This window comes from Sturnira hondurensis, unplaced genomic scaffold (assembly GCF_014824575.4).
Source record: "Sturnira hondurensis isolate 20B ecotype Veracruz unplaced genomic scaffold, ASM1482457v3 Scaffold0022566, whole genome shotgun sequence".
NCBI lineage: Eukaryota > Metazoa > Chordata > Mammalia > Chiroptera > Phyllostomidae > Sturnira > Sturnira hondurensis.
Window position 1 is genome coordinate 6,117,318 of NW_028095197.1, and position 23,601 is coordinate 6,140,918.

At 47.5% G+C, this 23,601-nt stretch overlaps 2 protein-coding genes across 10 annotated transcripts in view; both read right to left on the bottom strand.

Annotated features, from left to right (window-relative positions):
- Positions 1 to 224: 224 nt before the first annotated feature.
- SPMIP6 (sperm microtubule inner protein 6) lies at positions 225 to 14,872 on the bottom strand. Of its 2 annotated transcripts, XM_037035812.1 has the most exons (7): positions 14,723 to 14,872; positions 6,101 to 6,245; positions 3,633 to 3,748; positions 2,547 to 2,622; positions 2,088 to 2,322; positions 842 to 928; positions 225 to 373 (listed from the first exon to the last, which is right to left on the bottom strand). In XM_037035812.1, exons 1-7 carry the CDS (start codon positions 14,855 to 14,857, stop codon positions 271 to 273), a joined length of 897 nt encoding a protein of 298 aa, XP_036891707.1. In that variant the 5' UTR covers positions 14,858 to 14,872; the 3' UTR covers positions 225 to 270. The 2 variants fall into 2 exon arrangements, with proteins under 2 accessions (XP_036891707.1, XP_036891708.1); XM_037035813.1 differs by lacking the exons at positions 3,633 to 3,748; positions 6,101 to 6,245; positions 14,723 to 14,872 and adding an exon at positions 2,711 to 2,779.
- A 547-nt stretch (positions 14,873 to 15,419) lies between these two features.
- The window catches only part of FAM219A (family with sequence similarity 219 member A), a 57,615-nt gene continuing 49,433 nt past the window's right edge, over positions 15,420 to 23,601 (bottom strand). For 2 of the 8 annotated variants that reach the window (XM_037035781.1, XM_037035778.1), the window contains 5 exons: positions 22,437 to 22,536; positions 19,727 to 19,829; positions 19,414 to 19,494; positions 18,749 to 18,803; positions 15,420 to 18,206 (listed from right to left, as the gene is read on the bottom strand). In XM_037035781.1, coding sequence (XP_036891676.1) covers positions 18,051 to 18,206; positions 18,749 to 18,803; positions 19,414 to 19,494; positions 19,727 to 19,829; positions 22,437 to 22,536 — 495 coding nt within the window. In that variant the 3' untranslated portion in view covers positions 15,420 to 18,050. Of the gene's footprint in view, positions 18,210 to 18,748; positions 18,804 to 19,413; positions 19,495 to 19,726; positions 19,830 to 22,436; positions 22,537 to 23,601 lie in introns of all 8 variants that reach the window. The other 6 variants (XM_037035785.1, XM_037035783.1, XM_037035779.1 and 3 more) reach the window with 3 other exon arrangements.

Sequence of the window (23,601 nt, forward strand, 5' to 3'; positions counted from 1 at the left end):
GTTTGGGCTCTGGATTGGAGGAAATGAGGACACCAGGTGGATATAGTGTGTCAGGAGGGCACTCAAGGGCACCTAAGGTAAGTATTGAGATGATGGGGGTGGGGAGAGCTCAGGGCAGGTTGTCTTTGAGAATCTGCGTCTTAGTTTAGGGGGCTTGGCAGAGGCCTGAGTGAATGTTTCCTGCCTGACAGATCTTGCTGGGTGAGAACACAGGAGGCAGCCTATGGGGTGAAAAGTTTATTTATTGCTCAACCTCCCCTGGCTCAGGCTCTACCAACAGCGGTAGTCAGAGGTTTCGGACACAAATTCAGGGTGGACAACATAGTTGTTTCTCTGGGCAGCACCGGTCTTCTTAAAATGACTTGTGTCCCACCTGTGAGGAGAGATGGACCAGTCCTTTTGGACCCTCATCCGTCTGATTCCAATTTTCAATGTCAATGCTAACCTTATCTCAACATTTTACCCCTAATGCTGGTCTAACATTGACCTCAGATTTCTACCTTCAAATTTTTGATTTCCAATACCTGCTCCCTAACATTGATTTCTTACCCTCTACTTAAAGCGTTGATCTCTTGATTCTAAGTGCAATTGCCAACCTGTAACCGCTTAATGCAGACCTCCCGGCCCTCATGGGGTTCTCCATTTCCTTGCCAGTTTTCACTTCCCCATGGCACTAGCGCCCCCTGGTGGTACCTTCCAGTCAGTGCATCGCAGCGGACAGTTTCCACCCTAACGAACCCCCGAGTTCCCCGCCGCACCAAGACAACAGCCTCTGTGTGTGTGTGTGTGTGTGTGTGTGTGTGTGTGTGTGTGTGTATTTGCGGGTGGGCTCCAGACTTACCTAAGATTCGGACATGGGTAGTACGGTGGCAGGGGAGTTATAACAGCACATTGCATTCCGGGCCGGTGTGCGCACGGCGATACACTCCTGGAGGAGGAAGCGGTAGGCTGGGAGTGGTCAGGCCTTTTGATTTTCCCCTACCCTCCAGCCCAGAACGGGACTCCCAGCTTCAGGAGTCAGTCCTACGGCTTAGAGATTCTCCCCTCAGGCCTCCTGGCCCTTCAAGAAACCATGGAAACATCACCTCTGGGAAGATACCCGGAAGTCCCTCTCCCCATAAGGCCTCATTTCCACACCCAGACTGGGCTGTGCAACATGCTGGACTCTAGGGAGGGTCGTTGAGAACCTGAGAGTTCCCGGATTTTCGCATGGGACGGCAATTACTCCACACTATCGACGGGGTGACATTTCTGAGGCTCAGGCACTTTCTCTCCCCCCTGCCCTCGTAAGGGGTAAGACCCAGTCTCGTGCAAGGAATCAGTTTCTCTCTGCCTAGGGAGGAGCAGAGGGCATCACCATGGGATCAGGGACAGGGTTCGGGAACACTCCTGCACAACTGTATAGACTGATGTGGACATGGCTGTTTTCCCAGGTTCAGCGCTCCTTGTCTGCCGCCGGGTGCAGAGAGAAGGCTGTGCTACAGTCGGCTGCAACTGGGTACTCGGGCCTCAGTTTTTTCAGCAGTAACAAGCGAGGCTGTCTACATCTGGAGGTGGTGCAAGGAGGCCGGGGCTGTTATGGTAATCCAGTCGGCACTGGGCAATAACCCTGCCCATTACTGACCGTGATCCCAGGCCCAGGAATAAAGGACACTTCTGAGAACACGTCCCTAGGGCCGGGTGTCGGGGTAGGGAATGGGGCTGGAGGGCGTGGGGAGGGGATGTGACTGATGTGCAAGGTTTCTTATCAAAATCCTTAGGCGAGGCCTCCAGAACAGATACAGGAGCCAAGTTGGCCTTGAGCACAGTTCTGGAGAGACAGAAACTTGGAATCTTCCTGCAGGTTCTCCCGCTTCAGCGGTCCATTCAGACCGTGGAGCCGGAGGGCAGGATACGGCGGGACCCAGTAAGGGAGCCTAGCAGGATGGAGTGGGGTGGGGCCTGGTGTAGAGGCAGGTCAAGGCTAGAAGTGGTGGTGGTGGTGGTGGGGGGGGGATAGAAAGCTTGCAGCCAGGGGGAAGGCTGGACTCCGGGACCTGGATCGTTTGGGGGCACGGCCCGGCTGAGCAGGGCGAGGCCCTGCGAACCTTACAGTCGGCTGCACTGGACACAGAGGCCGTAGGCGGCATTCGTTGCAGGGTGCCCCGGTGACGCAGTAGTCCATCCCGCGCAGACAGTAGTGGCGGCCGGAGCAAGCACTTTCATAACCCTGGAAGGGCAGGCGGCCCGGCAGCGGGTCTGCGCACCCGCATCGGGGCGTGATTTGCGGCAGTGGTTGGTTCCGTGACAGCGAGTTCAACATGTTCACCACCACCTCGCGCTCTGGGCCCGCAGGTCCCCAGACCGGCAGACCCAGACGGTCACAAGAATGGGAAGGGGCAGGGTGAGAGACAGGAAGAGATGGAGACAAAAACAGGTTGACAGATAGAGACAGGGTCACACCCTCTCCAGGGCCCTAGGCCTCCACCCCGTCGCACGGGTCCTCACCCCACTCTCTTTCTGGTTTCCCGCCACCCGTTCCCTTCCACCACCTCGCCATCCGGTACCATAGGCATTGAGTCGCTCTGGCTTAGGGGGGTACTCCAACGGCATGCCGCGAACTACTGTCTCCATCCCGGCCTCCTGGAAATGACACACAGGAGGCTACCTCACGCTCTGACCCCACAAGGACCCTGTTTGGGGGGGGTTCTCCCTCCCAGAACACGCAGACCAGTAACAGGCCGCCCCCGATCCCTGGCACTTCATCCACGTGCTCCCGTCTCCCCCTGGCTCTGAGTGTTTAGAGTTGTTGCCGGGCAACGCGTTTACTCCGCCTACTTGGGGTGGGGAGGGAGAAGGGAGTGAAACTAGTGGGACCCGGCGTGGGGACCCGAACCTCTGACAGTCCTGCCTCAGCGTTTGCTTTTGATTTTCCCCCTCTTTGTCTAGCTGACTCTGTGTAGCTCTATCTCTGGTTTCTCTCTTTTAAAATTTTTTTTCGGTGTCTCTAATAGGTGTATTTTCAATATTGCCTGCCCATCAGAATCACCTGGGGGAACTTGTGAAAAGTTCTGATTCTTGAGGAAGTTTGGATTCAAAAAGGTTCAGCTATCAGCCTACAGGTGAGAACCCTCGCTCTGGTCTCAGAGCCTCTCACGTGTTCTCTTCTCTTAGTTCTGGCGCTGCCGCTGGATTCCTTCCTCTCTCCTTGAAAGACTCTCCTATATTTATCGTCACTGCTGAAGAGTGGCCTTATTCTCCCTCCTTTCGTCCTTGCTTACATCACAAAGGAAGGGAGGGTAGAGCAGGGAGACTCAGCCAATCACTGACTCTCTGGCCCAACGTGTTGGGAAGGAGCTGGGTGGCAAGCTTCGGAAAGGCGGCACATCAAGGAGTGCACACTAACCGTGTCCCCTTAGAACCTGCCCAGAGACTGGGACCCAGGGCCCTAGCACAGCTCCACTCCTGGGTTCCTTTGTCTTCTAGAAAATGCAAACCCTAATTTCACACATGGGAAAGAGCCCTCGATCATTTTTGATGGGAAAGGCATGAGTAATTAATGGTGAATTATCAGTCGCTGTGGTTTGGGAGGTGGATGTGTGGGTGTGTGTGTGTGCGTCCAAGACCCCATCTGTGCTGGGCACAGTAGATACCTTAGGCAGCCGGGGAAGGCATGTGGTATACTTGTTCCAGCCAGTGCAGTGGTAAGGTCCCATTCTCCATGTGTTACACCAGTCACTACATAAGTAGTTGGGGTGGCATTTGTCTGCTTGATTATAGGGGTGGAGAATAAGACAGTGTTACTCCTTACTCCCTCCCAGGATCTGAGACTCCCAAAATGTTTCTCCTCTGATTCCCAGCACAAAACTGGACCCCCACTGATTTCCCTCAGGCCAGTCAAAGCCCAGCTTGGCCTACACTTTTCTTAGTGAGATGTAGCCCATTTTCTACCTAAGACTTGCTTTTGAGCGGGGTCTGGATCCTTTGAGCTGATCACTCTCACACTGGCATCACCCTCTCTAATAGAACCAACCTGGAAACTGGCCCTCCTCCCAGTTCCTCCCTATGTCTCATCTTCCACAACCAGTCTCCAAAGTTCGCTTATTCTGCCTCCTTAAAATCACTTGAATCATCCTCCCTTTTAGTCTCTCATGATCTCCCCTGTGTCCATGCAGTGCCTCAACCAGGAGACTATATAATGTCTTGATTGATAGGAGAGACTCCGCAGGTAGACTGCTTGGCTTCAGATTTTATCTCTGCAGATATTTACTGTGTGTGACCTTCACTGAGTTAATTTCACTTATATCTATTTCCTCATTTTTTAAATGAGGTAATAGTACTATTTACTTCATAGGGTTGTATACTCTGGTTTCTCTTCAGATCATATAAATCTTTTGCCTTTTACTTCATAGGGTTGTTGTGAGATTGAAATGAACATATGTAAAACACATAGGGCTTAGAAAACTATTATTCTATTAGCCTACTGGTCTTCCTACCTCATCTTTAAATCCTACAACCCAAACCCTACATAGAAGCTTTGGCAGTTTTCACAGATGGAAATCTGACCAAGACACTTCCCTACATAAAACCCTTCAAAGCCCCATCCACCCAATAACCTGAGTCTGCCCAGCAAGGCCCTCTGTGATCCACTCCCCTAACAGTTTGAAAGAACGCATGTGAGAGAGAGACATCAGGAATGGAGGTCGAGGAGCCCTTGAGGAGGAGCAGGTGCATGTATGGGGCAGGGTATTCGGATTTGGAGTTCTGGTTTGGTAGGTTGCACATGCTGAGTTTGGGCTGTTTGGGACCTTCAGGTAAAGATGACCATAGCCAGATGGAGAATAGAATTTGGATGAGAAGCCAAGGCTAGAAATGAAGACTTGGGGTTGTAATTAAAGACGTGGATTAGACAAAATGGTCTCAGGAGAGGGGTAAGGAGAGAAGAAGGCTCAGATTAGTATCCTGAGGAACCTCGTGTTTCTAGAATGAGTGGACAAGACACCCAGGAAATTGAGGCATCAGAGAAGCTGGGGAAGGAAGGAGTTTCAAGAAGTAGAGAGTGGTCAGAGAGTGAAACGCATAGGGGAGGTCTCATAAGGTAAAGATTGAAGTCTGGTGGATGGGGTAGTTAAAACCACACAAGAACAGTTTTAATGTCTGAGTGTAGAAGATGCAGACCCCCAATTTCAACTGGATGAAGAGTTGTCACCAGTTCATTCAACAAATACCTGTGAAGCCTTGTGCTGTTCTAGATGGAGAGGGCATATCTGTGAATGAGACAAAACTATACTCTTCTGGAAGTACAGAGTGAAAAACCATTAACGCCTAATCAAATGAGACAGATCGTTTCTCATCAAGTATAAGAAGGAGTGAGGAAGTAGATAGAAACAGGGAGCATAGACTGTTTCTGAGAATCTTGTTTATGAAGGGGGAGGGGGAAGAGAGAATTTTTAGGCAGGAAGATAGTGGAAAAGGCTTCCAGGAAGAGGGAAAGAGGTGTGGCGGGAAGAGGGATGCAGCAGAGATGGAGAACTTGATGGAACAGGGTCATTAAGAAGATGAGAGGAGCCCTGGCTGGTGTAGCTCAGTGGATTGAGCACGGGCCTGCGAACCACACAATCGCGGTTCGATTCCCAGTCAGGGCACATGCCTGGGTTGTAGGCCAGTTCCCAGCAGGGAACTCACGAGAGGCAACCATACACTGATGTTTCTCTCCTTCTCTCCTTCCCTTCCCCTCCAAAGAGAAATAAATAAAATCTTTAAAAAAAAAAGAAGATAAGAGGAGATGGCAATTGGACTTGTTTGGAGGAGGTGAATATTCTATCTCTCTAAGAGTAAGATCAGTATCTTATTCTTCTAGTTCTCTGGAAGCAGACAAATGCAAATGCAACAGACAAGGAGCTCCCAAAAGATAGGGCCTGAATCACCTCCAGGGTCAGTCTCAGGTCAGGTTAGGTGGTTGGGAGTCAAGCTGGAGCAGGCGTCACTGGAGAAGAAGCCTAGGTCATGGGTGGGAGACCAATGTATGATCAGGGTGGTCAAGATTCAAGTTAGATTCAGGTGGGGGGTCATTGTTGGGGTCATTGAATGAGGTCAGAGTTGGTGAGGAGTGAGGCCCTACCTTCCTCTTGAGAGAGCCAGTATTTCTCAGGCAAGTAGGGGTGGCCTGGTATGGAACTCTTATAGCTATAGTCCCGCACAGCACATTTGACCATCTTCTGCAGGGCTTCAGGATTCACGTGGCGCTGCCTGGTCTGAGTCAGGCCCTGTGCAAGGGAAGAGGGAAGGAAATGGCTAGGTACACAGAGACTCCAGCCTTGGGTCCAATTGGACTTAGATCCAGCCCCTATTGAGAAGGTCAGCCCTGGTCAGTGTCCTAATACCCCTCCCTATGCTAAAGGGATCACCATGCCAGTCTTGGGCCCTCTTCATAGTTCTCTTATTCAAATTACACTTTTCTTTTCTTTCCATCCAAGGCTGGGGCTGAGAGCCAGGCATTTAATGATATTTTCATTTCCTATTCTGATCTCCTATTGACTGAGTTCTTTAAAGGCAGAGCTACCTAGAGCAGGGCCTGGTGGATCACCCCCAACAGAGGACGAGGCCCCTGGTATAATCTTAAGCTTCAGGAAAGGCTGGCTGCCCTGGGAGCTGGCTACCTTGTGTAGGTGTTTTTGACAGGGAGGGTTCCCTTGAAACCTGACAGCTTGAAGGAGAATGGGACTGGAGGGGCTTCTGCTACTGAAGTGGTTCTGATCTTGATACCCTTGACCCTGACACTCATTTTCCTTGGTCCTCATCCTATCCTGACCTTGGTTCAGGCCCTAGGCCCCTCTGCTTTTTGGAGTTCACTTCATCTTATCCCATCATTCCTTGTTGGGCTAGATCTGTGGAATCTCCGATCAAGACCTCCCTTTGGGGCTCCTTTGTCCTCAGCTGAAGGCAGAATGTCAAGTTAGTTGTGGGCCCGTAGGTGACTGTAGGCAGCTAGTATGAAAAGGCAATTGGGTCACAGGGGCAGGACACCCAGCAAAGTTAGACCCCAGAATGGATTTCCTCATAGCAGGCAGCAAGGGGCTGGGATGGTGACCCTGCCACCCACATTGCATTAAAGAGGAGAGGGTTCTCTTGGCCAGGGATGAGACCTTGCTGCCCCTGGGTCTCCAGGGATGAGTCCACCTTGAAAACTCCTCAGTTAAGGGGCTTCTTGGATCCTCTGTGCCAGCGGAGGTTTTGTTCTGTGGGCGGATCCTGCCCAGTTATATTCCATATAGGTGGAGGAGTCCTATGACTTGTCACCACCCCACCCCACCCCCAAACTTTACACACATACACATAGATCTTTGTACCCAGATACACTCATAGACATACTTGCAAACGTACATCTTTACATACACACTCAGGCATGGACACATATTTGCAAAGACAGTCATTTAGAGGAAATCACAGAGATCACTTTTTCCATTCAGGCCTTCCTCACATGTCTATAACCTTTGATTGTCTGCTCATCTTTATGCATAGGATTTAAAAAGCTTATTGGAAGCTCTGAGCTGTGGGTGGACTTTGTCCGTCATGAGCCTCATTGTAGGATGATCTGGCTATTTTTTGCCCACTGTATCTGTAGGTCTTTCCTCTTGGGCTGATCATATCTTTCCGGAGGGACTCTTGCAATCTTTGGCCTGAGGGTAGTGACCTAGCTGCCAGTGTTCTGAGAAACAGTGGACAAGAACGCTGCTGAAGGTTTTACCATTCAGTATGCCGAGGTTCACCTGTTTTCAATATGGTACCTTGCCTTCAATTGGGCTTGATATCCCCAGTCCTGAGATCCTCACCAAAAAATAAGCCTTCTGACTTTCACAGAGATGAGATGGGCAGTCATCCCATCAACTGCTTCTTAAACAGTTTGCAAATCATCCTTTTAGCCTTGGTCCTCTTCCATATTCAGTTCCAGAGAAGCCTTGTATTTATTATAATAACGTCTGAAGCTTGTGAAAATTCTGTACTTTAACATTGACTTATGTCTTTTGTTTCCCACTGTTGACTTCAGATTTAGCTTTCTCAGATTTGCAGAGTCAGTTACTACTTATCTATCATACTTCCTACTTTCTGAAATTTTGTTGCCATGTCTCTTCTTTCTCACAATTCTTGAGAGTTTATGTCTTAAATATCCATTTACTGTAGTTGAGAGTTTCAGGAGGGAGTCAATACAGACATGTGTTTAAATTTAACTCAGAGACTTACAGTTTTTTTTTTTACTTCATAAAAATTAAAAACTTTTTTTTGTTTTAAATATATTTTATTGATTATAACATTACAGTTGTTCTATTCCCCCCTTCATTCCCCGCCACCTGCATACTCCCTCCCCCACCATTCTCCCCCCCCTTAGTTTATAACCACATGTCTCAAGTTCTTTAGATTCTATATTTCCCCTACTATTCTTGCCCTCCCCCTATCTATTTTCTACCTACTGTCTATGCTATTTTCTGTACCTTCTCCCCACTTCTCCTCCTCCCACTCCCCTGTTGCTAACCCTCCATGTGTTCTTCATTTCTATGGTTCCACTCCTGATCTAGCTGTCCTCTTGGTTTGCTTTTGTTTTAGGTGTGGTTGTTAATAACTGTGAGTTTGCTGTCCTTTCACTGTTAATATTTTTCATCTTTTTTCTTATATAAGTCCCTTTAGCATTTCATGTAATAAGGGCTTGGTGATGATGAACTCCTTGAACTTGACCTTATCTGAGAAGCACTTTATCTGTCCTTCCATTCTAAATGAAAGCTTTGCTGGATAAAGCAATCTTGGCTCTAGGTCTTTGGATTTCATGACTTGGAATACTTCTTTCCAGCCCCTTCTTGCCTGTAAGGTCTCTTTTGAGAAATCCGCTGAGAGTCTGATGGGAACTCCTTTGTAGGTGACTGTCCCCTTATCTCTTGCCGCTTCTAGGATTCTCTCCTTCATTTTAATCTCGGCTAATGTAATTATGATGTGCCTTGGTGTGTTCTTTCTTGGGTCCAACTTCTTTGGGACTCTCTGAGCTTCCTGGATTTCCTGGAAGTCTATTTCCTTTGCCAGACTGGGGAAGATCTCCTTTGTTATCTGTTCAAATAAGTTTTCCACTCGTGGCTGTTTCTTTCCCCCTTCTTGTACCCCTATAATCCGGATGTTGGAACGTTTAAAGATGTCCTGGAGGTTCCTAAGCCTCTCCTCATTTTTCTGAATTCTCATTTCTTGATTCCTTTCTGGTTGGATGTTTCGTTCTTCCTTCTGGTCCATTCCATTGATTTGAGTCCCAGTTTCCTTTCCATCACTATTGGTTTCCTGTGCATCTCCCTTCATTTCAATTAGTTTAGCCTTCATATGTTCCTCTAATTTGTGACTATAATCAACCAGTTCTGTGAGCATCCTGATAAACAGTGTCTTAAACTGTGCTTCTGAGAGGCTGGCAATCTGTTGGTCGCTTAGAGTTATTGGCTCTGGGACTTTGAGTTCTTCTTGCGCCATCTTTTGGGCTGTTCATGCCTGTTACTTAGCAGGATTGGAGCCCTAGGTGTTCACCAGAGCAGGGCAACTCAATCGCTGGGTTGTGACGCTATATGTGGGGGCGGGGTCAAAGAGGAGCAATGGTGTCCCGTCTGCCACCTCCAACCTCGGCCCCCACAGGTGCTGCAGCTGCCACCATCACCAGGGCCCACGCGTTTTGTCCCACTGCACGCGAGTGTGCCACTGTCGTCAGCCCTGCACCACTGGGTTCTCCCCCTGGGACCTGGGTGGTCCATCTCACTGTGTGTGAATGTGTGACCGCGGTCAGTCTGCTCCAAACCCTGACTGGGTCTGGGCTACTTGCGTGCCTAGGTCTGGGGGTCTTTCCTGTTCCGCTGCTGGCTCCGCCCCTCTTACCATCCCAGTTGAACGGGTTCATTGTTGTCGGACTTCCGTATAATTCAATTTTCTGTTCTTTGGCTGTGTCTTTGTTCTCCAAACATTTGTTGTAGTCAAACTTGGTTGTGGGAGAAGGCACAGTGTTTCCACCTATGCCTCCATCTTGGTGGAAGTCCACAGTTCTTTATATATTCTATATACTACTCCTTTGTCAGTCACATGTTGCAAAGATATTCTCTGCTTGTGGCTTGTATCTTCATTTTGTCTGTGAAATCTTTTGATGAACACAAGTTCTTAATTTTAACATAGTTGAACTTATTAATCTCTTATGTAGTGCTTTTGTGATTTAAGAAATATATTCACACTCTAAGATAAGGAGATAAGATCTTACCTTTTTTTCTAAAAGCTGTAGCTTTACTTCCCTTATTTAAGTCTTCAGTCTCTCAGGTATTGCTTTTGGGGTTTAGTGGGAGTTAGTGATCAATTTTAGTTTTGTTTATATGGATAACAAATTGTCCCACTGAGTACCCATCTTCTCCCACAAATTTGTGATGTCAAGCCTGATATATCTTTTCCCATATCTTTACTTTCAGTAAACTCTGTTGGATATTGTCTCCAAATATGCATGGTTCCAATTCTGATGTTTTATTTCATTAACGAATTTGCCTATCCATACAGTAATAGTATGCTTTTATAGTTTGGTAATAATTTATGTAGTTTGGTAATAAATATTAATATATGATAGGCAATCTCCTTCTTTCAATGTGTTTTAGCTATTTCTTGAGCCTCTGATCTTGTCTATAAATTTTAGAAACAGCTTGTCAAATTCTTGAAAAAGATCTTGAGATTATTTTAGTGACTTTTCCTATCCACAAGCATGTGATATCTCTCCATTTAAGAATTTTTTTAAATATTCAGTTTTATAATATCATTTATACAGTTTGCACAAATTTCTTTTATTTTATTGCTAGAATAATATGTGTATTTTAAATTATGCTTCCTAAATATTTGTTGATGTAAAGATGTGATTGTGATTGACTTTATATTAATCCAATTTTCTAAATTCTTATTCTAATAATTTGTAGATTCTATATACACAACTGTATCATCTGTAAATGACAAGTTTTATTCCTTTCCTATCCTTGCATCTTACATGATACTATTTTCCAATATACAACTAACCTCATATTATTTTCCAATATTTTGTTTTTTTATATAAATTTTGCAAAATAAAAGTCATTATAATTATTTTCTATAATTATTTGCTTAAATTTATCTCCTTTGCCAGTTTCTTAGCTCACTATTTCTTTTCACATCTCAGACTGTCCTTTTTGTGATAATTTTTGTTCTACCCAAAGTATGTCCTTTAGAATTTTCTTTACTATAGGTCTGATGGTAGTAAACATTTTATTTTTTGTTTGCCTGGAAATATATTTATCTTTCTTCTTTATTTTGTTCCTGAAAGGAGGACACTTGGAAAACAATTTTTCTCTGTTTTTAAGGTCATCTCTTGAGCTGGTGTTGTGTTCACAGTGAGGTACCTAAATGTGGAATTCATTCTCTTCATTCTGCAACTGTGGATTCATTTCCTTCATTAGTCCTGGAAAATTCAGAGCTTTTTCCTTTTCAGACAATGCCTATTCTTTCTCTTCTTTCCTTTTGGGACTCCAAGTAGATGTGTATGGATCTTCTCCTTCTATCTTTCGTATTGCTTAATGTTTATTTCATATTTTCTCTTTGTCTCTCAGTGCTGCATTCTGGACATTTTCTTTCATTTTGTCTTTCATTTCACTGATACTCTTAAGCTGTGTCTACCCTGTTCTTTAACCCATTCACTATCCCAGGTGAATATTTGGTTTTAACACATACAGTTTTTATTTTTAAGATTCCCATTCAGTTCTCCTTTACATTTGTCTGGTATTTTAAATATATAATCTCTTTTTATTTGCTCATTTTCAAAATTTCACATTTTATTTTGAAAAATTCAAAATAAATTATTTTATATTATTTAACTGTTAATTCCAATATCTGAAGTCTTTGGAAGTTTAAGTCTGTTGTTTCTGCTGGCTGTGGATGGTGGTTTGTTTTCTTATATCTCTTAATTGTGACTTTACTCTGAAGGATATCTAGAAACATATGCTGAAGATATTTTTCACCATGAAAGCATATATACAAGTGTGTGTGTGTGCGAGTGCGCTGTGGAACAGGAAACCAGAGGTTACTGAACTTTCTGGTTCAGTTTGGAATTTCTGGGTTTAGTTCCTCACCTTGCAGCTGGCTTAAGGCACTCCTGCTGGTGGCACTGATATTGGCATTTGACTTCAGGGCAATTCTGTTTTCTAAGTACATTTACCACTCACCTTCATGAGAGTCCAAAACAAAATAAAAATTAATTTTTATGCAGGACCTTGCTGTTTTGAAGCAGGAGGGCCTTTCAGAGTTTCTGAGCCACCATTCTGCCAGAAACTGAAGACTTTCCTTCATTTTTAATTCACTGCTGTTTGGCTTTCACTCCTCTCTACCCACTGAAGCTCTCTGGCCAGGTTACTACATCCAAGAGATTCCTTTCTTTGTCAGCAGCATTTGATACTGACCGTTGTCTAACAATGCTATGTTGATTGGTTTCTCTTTGACCTTCCTCCTATCACTCTGTCTCCTTTTATGGCTCTTCTTCCTTTACCTGCCCCTTAAATATTGGCCATTTTCTTACCCTTCCTTGGCAAATCCCATTCATCCCTATGACTGCAGATACCACCTGTGTACTGATGATTTAAAAATCTCTATCTGGAGCCCTAACATCTTCCTTTTACTTCAGAGCTAATTATAATTTATAATTAGGACTGCCAATCAGAGTTAATTATAACCAACTATCCACCAGAAATCTTTTCCTGAAAGTTCTCCATTATTTCTGTCCCAAATGAACTCCAGATCTCTATGATCTGTGATGCCAGATCTCAATTAGCAGCACTCCGTTCCTCCAGGCACCAGAGCCCCAAAGTCAGGAATCATCCTAATTTTTTCCCTCTTCTTTATATTCTGATGGTGACCAAGTTATGTTGACTGTTTCTTAAAATTTCCTTCTATTGAGTATGACGAGCAGGCAGGCACTCTCATATTTTGCTGGCGGGCACATAAATTATTACAAACCTTTTTACAGCAATTTGAAGTGTATATCAAAAGTTTTTAAAATGTGCATGTCTTTTCTTCTAACAATTTAATATCTAGGAACTTATCCTTAGGGAACAGGTAACATATACAAAGATAATTTTGTACTAGCAAAATTATATGAATACTCTAAATTTCCAATAATATATGACTTTTAAAATATATTTTGGTACATTCATAAAATACCTGAAGTCATTAAAATTATAAAATATTTTGGACAAGAAAAGTGACCTGATATATGGCTATGTATCAAAAAACCTGCAAGATTAAAAATATTAGTATACAATGACACCTTTTTCATAAAAATATTTGCTTCCTAAGAGAGCATGTAATAATAAATTAACAGTGGTTATTTTGGGTAGTGAGATTATAGGTTTTTTCTTTGTGTCTCTTTGAGTTATCACCACGTTCTGCATAGAGCCTATATTTATTTTATAATTATAAAAATTATTTTTAAAATTCTTGCCTATAATTAGGACTGCCAATCAAAGTGGAGGATATGTCAGCTGTAATTTAAAAATAAATTAAAAAGAACAAAAATTCTCTTTCATCCAACAAAGTCCCCTTTCACTGTCTCCTTGTCTCTCACCTATGTCCCCCTCCCTCATCCTCTCCAATCTCACTGGGCTTCCTGCCCTCAGCCCCAGCCCCTCCAATCTCCTGCCACTGTAGTCAGAGTGGCATAACTCACAATCTCATCACTCACAGATTCAAAAACCTGGAGCATTATGTCCTGGTTGCTTAACCCAGCCTGAGGCCCTCTGTGGTGCAGGTTCCTCTGTTATGGTAGGGCAAGCCTCTCCCTGAGCTCCAGCAGTTCTCAGTTCCCGGTGGGTCTCTGCCCGCAGGCCACCCTTTCTTCTGACTTTCCTCTGCTGGAAGCCCCTCCCCCTCGCTCTCTTAGTAGACCTGCCCTTCAAGTTCCAGGAATGCTCTCCCCTTCCCAGCTCTTATACCAGCGCCCATGCCTCTGCTGTTCCACACACAACCCTACTTAGTTCATTTGTTTGCTGACAGTTCCTGAAAGGCAGGGTAGGGCCCTTCATTGTTGTATCCACATTGTGCCTGGCACGTGTAGATCCCCAACAAAGTTTGTTGGATGGTGCACACAGTTAAATTCCCTTAGGCAGTCACAGTTAGGTTCACAAATATCTCCATTTTGTGCAAGCTGCACAGACACACTTGGCTACCTGTCTTCAAGTACAGAATATTTACAAGGAAACTGTGATACACATGCATGAAAACGTGCCGACTGCACATTTTCTGGCATATCCCACTGGCACCCTCAGTACCTTTGCACTTCCTGACTGTTCTGCCTGGAACTCTTTCAGCTCCTCATGCGGCTGTCATCTAGGTCTCTCGTCTAGGTCTTCTGTGACCTCTCTATCTAAGTAGCTGTCTCTGGTTACGTTCCATTTCCATTACTCTATTCCTTTTATAGTGCTTTCGATAATTTATAAATGTCTTGTTAATTTCTTGATTATTATCTAACTCTTTCCATCTCCTACCTTGGTGTAGTAGGGCACCATGGAGGCAGGATCTTGTACTATTTTATATATTATTATAAATTCCACACCTAGGCAAAAGAATAAAAAACACACATACAAAGCTACAAATAATTACAAACATAATGACAACCATAGCTGTTCACCCAGACAGGCATGGCCATACACACTGGCCTGTCCCCCCAACTTCTACTTACCGGGGTCACAAACTTGTTGGCTTCCCAGGCCCACAGAGGTGGGTCCTTATAGACCTCCTTGATGGAGGTAGGAGCCCTGTAGGAGTCAGTGTAGGTGCTGATGGGGGTCTTGGTCTTTTGGGAGAAGAGGAACATGGTGGGGTTTAGGGAGTGCCGTGGTGGGCTCTACCTCCCAAGGGCTCCTCACAAACCATCAGTGACCATCCCCTCTCCCAGACAGCCCGCACCTCTAGCCCAGCAGGTGCCCCTAGCTGCTGTGACCCCAACTCCTGTGGAGGGTTTCTCAACATCCCTCTCCCACAGCCTTCCTGCTCCTGCCCCACCCCGCTTCCCTCTCCAGGGTGGGCAATGCCCATTATGATATCACCTGGCTTAGTCCCTGCCCTGGGGATGTGAGGAGGCCGATTCTCTCCCTACTTCCAGCCTCTTCCTCCCTCAAGCCTCTAAACAGAGCCCAGTTTCCAAGAGTTCATAGGCCCCTGGAGATCTAGGCCAAGCTTCTCGCTTTGATAAAGAGACAGGGAGGTTCTGAGGGGTCAAGTGATTCACAGAGGGTCATGCAGCTGGTCAGTGGCAGGCCTGGCCTGGGAACCCATGAATGGAGGTAGAGTGAAATGTACATTTAGAGGATCAGTTTTCTCCCCTTCCCAGCCCATGTGCCCCTTGCCCACACCCCAGGTAGGGAGCTGAGGCTGGCTTGTTTGATGCTTTTAATATCATTATTTGTGTTACACGATACACAATCAAGGATGATGGTCAATACTGCGATGGAAATGTTAAAAAAAATATTATACACGGCTCATGTCTTCCACACACCTTCCTGGAAATAAATTAGTGAGCGCGGAGAAACCTGGCTGGGCGGCAGCCAGAGCTGAGGGTAGAGGGAGTGTTAAGGCAGTATCTACAAGGGGGAAGGGTGGCAGGGGGCAAGCTAAGGCCTCAAGTCCTCCCCTTCATCCTCCAAGACACTTCCTAGACCCAGAAGGTGCTGGCTGCCAGCTTTCTACCTGTCCCCACCACTTGTATACTGCTTTAGTTAGAAACCCTTGCCTGCCAGGAAACTAGGCATGTCCTGTGAAAAGGGAGCTTTCCCTGATTCCTCAGGGCCAGAGGGCCACAGTCATACAGGAAATCAGCAGCAAAGGTGGCAGTCTAAATGAGCCCTGGAGGCAGCCCTGTCTGGAAAAGAGGAGGTACCCATGCTCTCGAAGGGTGAGTCGAGGAGCCCAGGTGGTGGTGACAGTAGTAGAAGGCTTGGCTCTAGGGCCCAGATGACAGGGTGTAGGGATCTGACCAGTGTGGGAGAGATGGGCACAGATGGGGGCTGGTATGGGCCTTGTGAGCCCCACAGGTACTGTCTCTGTCCTTGCCTCCCTTTGGCATTTTCTCACCATCTAACCAGGGCCACTGTACTAGAGGAGGTAGGGGGTGGGTTGGAGGAATTGAGGGTGGAGAGCTGCATCTCAGCACTTTGAAGCTGGCAGCCCTTGGGTATGGTGCAGGGAGCGCTGCTACCCTTCCTAAGCTAGCAGCCTTACTCTTTCCTCTCATTACCCTCTCTCCCTTCCCGGTCCCACCTCCCAGGAATGGCATCCAGAGAAGGGGCTGTGGGATGACAGCATTGAAGAACGGTGGGTATATACCCTGGCCCCAGGATATGTGGTTTGTGAGGCATAGACCTGAAAGGTCTTAGCTGTGCTTTCCCTTTTCTTCATATGGGGGCAGGTCTATATTGCCCAGTCCCAAGGGAGGGCCTTGATCACCTCCTCCATCTCGATTTTTATCATCAGCTTTTCTGGCATCTTCCCCCTCCAGCAATGGCAGCAGAAGCAGTAATACACACATTCTGACTCATAGCCACCTCATATAGCCACATACGCTATATATATTCACATACATACTATGTACCACCCCCGCACATTCATAGACACACACGCACATTCCCAAATAAATCTGCCTGCACTCAGACATACGCAGGTCCCGTAGACCTTCCCCCTCTCCTTTCACACGGACATACAACTAAGGAAGCCCCCTAGGTGTACTCAAAGACACACAGAGAGCTCCCTCTACACCTCCACAGATACCCTATGAAAAATTCCTCCAGAACATTAATAATTTCAAACGCTGCTCATTTTATGGTTGAAGCCCAGTGATCACAAGTGACTTGCTGAAGACCACAGGGACAGTGTCAGAGCTGGGACTAGAACCCAGGCTTCTGACCCCCAGTGCAGGGTTCTCAGTCCCCTGCACTGCTGCACAGCCTCTCACACGGTCAGCAGACCACACAGTCACTTCCTTACCATCTCTGACAGAAACAGGTATTTAGACAGGCCCAACCCAGAGACACAGAAACACACCCTGACAGCTTTAGGCACACACACCTTCAGCCAAGCTCTCCCTACCACACACATGTGGCCACAGTGTTCTCCTAAGCTTGCTTCCTTGAATATTCTTACTGGGGAGAAAGATCTAAAATCTTAGGCTAGATTGAGATGAGAATGAGGCATTCGAGGCCTGCCTTACCTCCTGCTTCCAGCCTGGGACAGAGGCCAATGAACAGAAACTGTGTGTGTGGATGTGCGGGAGGGATGAATTGCTTAGGGGGCCAGTGAGAACAGATCATCATATCACCCCAACCATCCCAAGTTCTGGCCTGTCTCTAAGACCCACTTTACCTTCAACTAAGAGAACAAGGGAGGAAGGGGTGAATAGAGCAAAGTGAGGAAGAAGGCAGTGATCTGATAGGTGGGGGACAATATTCCACTGGGCAACTTTGCCAGGCTTCCCATCTGGACATGAGGGGAGAAATGCAAATAGGTACACGGGCTGGCAGGGGGTGCTGGAGGGGGCTCTAAGGTACTGGGCCCTGCCCCACTGCCCTGGGCCTCTCTCCCTCAAAGCCCTTTTCCTTACTGGGCTGGAGGATTCATGGCTTCACTGGAGTGGGGCCAAGCCCCTGGCTTCAATCCCTCTCCCCCCTTGACTACTGTTGGCCTCCCTGCTGTCCAGCCCCCCACTCCCCCACTGGACTGCAGCTTTGGGGAGGTGGACAGGTGCTGGGCAAAGTCCCCCAAGTAACTGAACAAACAGCCCCTTCCCCTCCTCAGCCCCTGGGGTGGAGAGAGACCCGGTTTTGGTTTCTCCGGCTCCATGAACACACAGAGGTACACGTCCTACCATAGGAGGAAGCAATGACTTTTACGAGGTTGGTGGCTGTAGGGGACGCAGGACCGGGGGGCAGGCAGAGGAGCAGGGGAGGGGTCGGCCCCTGCCCTGTCTAACCTGGCCCACAGTGGCCCAGCTCCGCTGACTGTGGCAGCCCTACCCGCTACTGAATATGGCAGGCAGTGGAGGACGTGGCCTGGCAGCACATGCAGGTGGGGTTCACGGACTTGGGGGGAATGAGGTCCAGGTCCTCGTCATCGGGGATCTCATCTAACCGGTAGCCATCCTTCAGCAGCTGGATGTTCAAATCTTGGTTGATCTGCTGTAGACAAAGGGGAGGGAGGTCAGGCTCAGGGCGACCCAGAGGCACCAACCGCAGCCTGGTGGCATCCCCAGGCCTTCAACCCCCAGAGCCATCCCATCCCAGACCTCTATGAAATCCCTGGCTTCACCACTAATTCAGTTCTGGCCTGGTTTTCTTTACAGGCACTTCCTTGTGACACACCCCATCCCATTCTAATGGCCACTTCCCACCTCAGGTCCTGCCTCTCTCAAGGCCCTGCCCCTATTTCAAGTCCATCTTCATAAAGTGTTGCCTGTTTTTCATGCTGCATTCTATTTCAGCCCTGGGCTGAAGTCCCACCCCTAACCCCAGCATCCACTAACTTGAGGCCAGAGTCTGGCCACCTCATCTGTTTTCAGACTCTGCCATCCCAGGCCACACCCCGTTAAGTCCCTGCCGCTCCCACAGGACCTCTGTCTAGCTTTGCTCATAGCTCTCTTCCGGTGTGATTTGGCCTTGGTCTTATCCCTTCTCCCAGGAGGAGGGGTGAGTCTAGGGTGGGATGGGTGGGGCCTCACCTCAGCAGAGGAGTAACCAGAGGAGGAATATCTGGACATGTCAAAGTCATCATCGCTAGCCATGTAGGAAAGAGGACAGAGGGGAAGTGATTTCCAGAAATTAAGTAGAAAACTCCCTGCATCCCCATCCCCATCAGTCAATACCGACCCCTCTCCCACACTTCCAAATAAACAGCACGGTCTAAATAAAAACTGCTCTTGCTGTGCAAATGCAGTTTTAAGACAGGTTCCCTAGCCCCACCTTTCTAAATGAACTGTTACCTTTAACCTCCTAAATAGAGATTTCCCCCAACCCTCCCCCTTTTTAGCTAGGCTCAAATTACCCTGGCTTGTTGGGTTTCCCAAAGTCCTGGTCAGCCAGGTATGTTCCCAGTGGTAAGGCTGTTCTCTTGCAGGGGACAGGGCAGTAAGCATCGAATCAGGGCCCATTCTCAGGACAGCCATTGGATCAATTGTCCCAGACCACGGCAGACTGTGCCAGTCCCCTTTTCCTCTCTCTGCCCTTCCCCATCTCCAGGTAAAAAATCCTACTCCCTGGGAGAACTCCTGGCTGTCGAAGGAACATCTCAATTCTGCCAATACAACAGTTGTGGCCTGTACAGTCTACTCCATGTCCATACAAATTGCTGTGGCTTGCCCAGCTGCCCCAACATCCCTGTACGCACCTGTCAGTGTCGAGGGCTACCAGTGGCTTCTCATCTGGGCTCTGGTCAAGTGAAGAATAGCCTTTATTGGGGACGACCAGCCTGGGTGGAGAATTAGGGGAATTGGATTGGCAACTGGATCACACAAGCCTGGCAAGGGACTGGTTTGGGCCCTGCCCCACCACTTCCCTCCCCCCACCCCCCTGGACCCTGTGAGATTCTCTCCTCTCAGAGAGGAGCTAGACCTAAGGAAGGAGGGAAGGGGGAAGGCTCAGGACCAGGAGAGATACATGCTAGCTGTCATGGTTCAGGTGGGGTGGGGTGGGGCCTCTACCTTGTCCGGGCCATGACATTGTTCTTCTTGGGTTGCTGCATGACAGGGCTACCCATACTGCCATTCTTCAGGGAGCCCTTCCGGGCCAGCTCCCGTTGCTTCTCTGCAGGGGAACAAGGGAAGGAAGCTGTGTCCTGCCTCCAGGGCCACCCTACCTTACTGCTTGGGACAGCCTGGGCTGGGCCTCCATTGGGAAACCCTTTGCTTCTCTAGGAACTGTGGCAGGGATCCCAATTCCAGGCCCTACTGTTTGGTGGAAACAGTACTTGGCCCTGTACAACCCAAGACAGATAGTGAGGGACAACAGAAGGAGGCTGATCCCTGTCTTCCAGGAGCTGTACTCCCATGTGGAGCATCAGTAAGTGTGCTTGATGCCAGAGAAAGGATAGAGGCAGAGAAGGATGCAGCAGAAGGATGGAACATTCAGGCCTTACCACAGATGATACCTTGAGAGGTAGAAAGAGCAGGGTATTCTAAGAAGGTGGGATAGTGTATACAAAAAATGCATTCAGAAGTGAGCATAGAAAGTGTGGATCTGGATGGGGCGGAGAGGTGCAGATGGAAGGAGGATAAGTTGAAAAAGTAGGATACATTTATTTAGTCATTTATTTATTAACATCTGTGTTGCCAGTTCCAGGTCCTGTGCTAAGGGACTGGGAACTAGCTCTGATTACAAACCCAGGGCATGACCTTAAATGCCAGATAGAGGAGTTTGGGATTAATGTGGAAAGAAAAGGAGCCACCGAAGGTTGTGGAGTGGGAGAGACAGGATGGGGCTGGCAGGGTCAGGGGCAAGAGGCTATGGGAGCCTGATTCCTCTGCCAGCCTCTGTGTTCTCTGAGGCTCCAGGGCCTACCAGATTCTGGGGCTGGCACGCAGTGACCTACTGTCTGGTGTGTGGCATAGTTACCAGTGGCTGCGTGGGCTCTGGAGGAGGCCTGTCGACCCTTTCCTACTCATCTCAAGTAAAGCTCAAATGGAGGGTAAGGAGCTATTTGGTAGAGGGATGCTAGGGGAAAGCTGTCATAAAATAACTGCAAGCTCCACAGAGGAAGGATGGCTGGGAATTGCCAGCTACTGTGACTCTGGAGTTTCCCCTGACTGCCATGTCTTTTAGTCTCTCATCTCCCAGTCAGTCACCAACCCTCTTTCTTTTGCGACTGCTCATCAGACTCCAGCTTTTTCCCCTTGCCTCTTTTCAGCAGGCAGCCGCTACCGTTACCACTCCAAGCCTCTAGGGGGTGCAATTTGCCTTAAAATGGTGATTTTTCAGACAAGGTTGTGAATGTAAATGAGGAGCTTTGGTGGTAATCTGATGCAAAGGGGAAAAAAGTGTTATTTTAAAAGCATGTTGGAATTGTTTAAAAGTGAAAATGAAAACAATATACTGGTAAAACCAAACTACAGTCTACTATGCAACCATTTAAAAGAATGAAATAATTATATACTGACATTGGAAGGGGCTCCAAGACATTAACTGAAAAACAAAACCCCAAAAGTTTCAGATAATGGTTAAAATACAAAATAAAACTAAAAAAGAAACTTTAAAAAGCTTGGGATGATTATCTTTGGAGGAGAATGTGATGGAGAGAGTAAAAGAAGTTATACTTGTTAAAATACCTATATTGTTAAATTAAACAATAATATATAAAACTCACTGCAGTGTGAGTTTGGTGTCTTTGGAAAATGAACAAATTCCACTGAGAGAACTGCACTCTTGTTTAGAAAAACAGTCTGAGGGATTCTCTAGGTAGGGTCTGAAAGGAGAGAAGCAAGGTTAAAAAAAATTAAAGAACAAAACTATGTGAAAAGGAGTCCTGGCACCAGCAGTGGGAGAAGGTTTTAGCACAGACGGGTAAGGGCTCTGCTGAGGGGTCTGCCACGGTGGGCAGCTAGAGCCTGAGGAGGAAGGGATGGTGGAGGAGTTTCGAGGGATCGCAATGACTTGCATTTAATCGTAAACTCTTTCCTGGATGTACTGTGTTGTAATTCCTCTTCACAAAACCAAATCTTTGGTAAAAGCCTATCATATGATGCAGCCTGGATGAGTGAAACTCTAGTTCCTGAAGAGAGAGGGGTGGCGTTGGCTGTAGGGTGAAGTGGGAACAGCAGCTCAGGAGCTATGGGCGGTGGCTGGGAGCTGAGTAACTTCAAAGAGAAGGTTGACATGAGAAAAACCCCAAGGGAAAGGTGACCCCGGAAAGGGGGAAACTATTTGAGTTTACTAAATAAACAACAATGAAGGAAAAATTCCCCCAAACAGGAGCCAGTCAGTCCCTGAGATCTCCAGATGAGATGAGGAAGGAATGTGGAGAGGGCTCAGCTTCTAGGCTTTGGAATCCTCATTTCTTTCTAACCCTCAGACATAGCAACTGACACCCCACCTCTAAGGAAACTTCTCAGCCTGGTCCAGTATTTAATGGGACTTCCAACCCTCTCTCTGGGGTTCCATGCTTTTATCCCTGCAGCTATCCCCTGGAATAACTGGAGCCATCTTCGCCTCAGAGAGGCCTCCTAGAGTTTGGGGTCCTGCAGAGAACCGTAACTTCCTTCGTTGCCTTTGAGGAGACAAGGTACCTGGCAGTGCCAATGACTTGGTGGCTTGAAATCAGTTAGCCTGAGTTGGTTTATCTGTGGCACCTCATTGCAGACCCAGCCCAGAGCACCTTGTCCACTCCCCACATCTCTCTTACCCGCCAGACCCACTCACCCAGCTTTACTTGAAGCGGGGATGGTTTGTAATTCATGGCTACTGACTCACCCTCCCGGCCATCACAGTCCCCGTCTGAGATGGAGCTGGCAGCTGGGTCCTGGCAGGGAGAAAGCAGAGAGGGAGTTGTTAGGAAGTGAACACAGGGGGCTGCTCTCATCCCTGAAGCTGGCCTTCCCACTTACACCCTGGGCTTCTGAGGGCAATTGTTCCTGGCAGCAGGCAGGAGATTCGGGGAGGGAGAGGCAGATCCATCCACCTTGAGAGGAAGACCCTGCACTGGGTAGAAGAAGCAAGGATCTCGGCCTCACTTGCACTCACCTAGGTGTCTGACTTCAAAATCTTCTGTAATTCAGCCTCCCCTAGAAAGCCCATTGCAATTCTTTAAACCCACAGGACCTCCTTCTCCAACTTCCCATTCAAGTTTCCTGCCCCTCTGGGCCCTTCCTGTGCTCTTGTTTGGAAAGGTCTTTCTAGGTTCCTGTGAGTTTAAGTCTGCATTAGGTCAGAGTTGGTGCTCCTAAGATGGGCCTTCTCTTTGTTTCCCCTGGCACTGGACAGGCCCCTTCACAGGATCCAGAGAACTGACTGGCCAAGCCAGGTCATACTTCACAGCTGCAGCTACTGGACGAAAAAGAGTTCTCATGAGGACTTCTCTACTTTACAGATGAGTTCTAAAAAGTGTCTTTTGGTAAGGCCTGAAAGTTTGACTGAGTATGGTAGGTGAGAAGACAAATAATGACAAATCAGCCAGTGGCCAGTTAGTCCTGTGCTGCTTGCTCCTTAATCTAGCCTCAGTAGATTATCCCTTCAAAATACCATAAACCTACGCTACAAGATCCAGGGCCCTGGAGGACCCAGCTTCAGTCAGCCGGAAATGGCTGGAGTCATTCACATTCTCCATGAGAAACTGATGACCCACTGATATGAGTGCTGCCATCCAAAGTGTCTACCTAGGACCAGAGTTTGAGGACTGCTCTGCTCAGAAAGGGTCAGGTGCTGCAGGATGGATCCGAGGTTGTGCCTGTTCTGCCTCTGGGGATGCAGAGAGCAGACAGGCATGTAGAATGCTCCAGGACTGGTCCCACAGAGATAGGCTCAGAGATCTGAGTGGCAGCTGGTGACTCAGCAAGGGAAGGATGTATAACAATTAAGGTGGCTTTTG

What these genes read in the sequence shown, in the direction of transcription:
- SPMIP6 (XM_037035812.1), bottom strand. Translation starts at nt 14,857, where the DNA reads ATGTTCCTCTTCTCCCAAAAGACCAAGACCCCCATCAGCACCTACACT. An exon ending in CTGGCTCTCTCAAGAGGAAG is followed by an intron (nt 3,749 to 6,100) that starts GTAGGGCCTCAC and finishes CCTATAATCAAG; the next exon opens with CAGACAAATGCCACCCCAAC. An exon ending in GCCTTCCCCGGCTGCCTAAG is followed by an intron (nt 2,623 to 3,632) that starts GTATCTACTGTG and finishes TGTCATTTCCAG; the next exon opens with GAGGCCGGGATGGAGACAGT.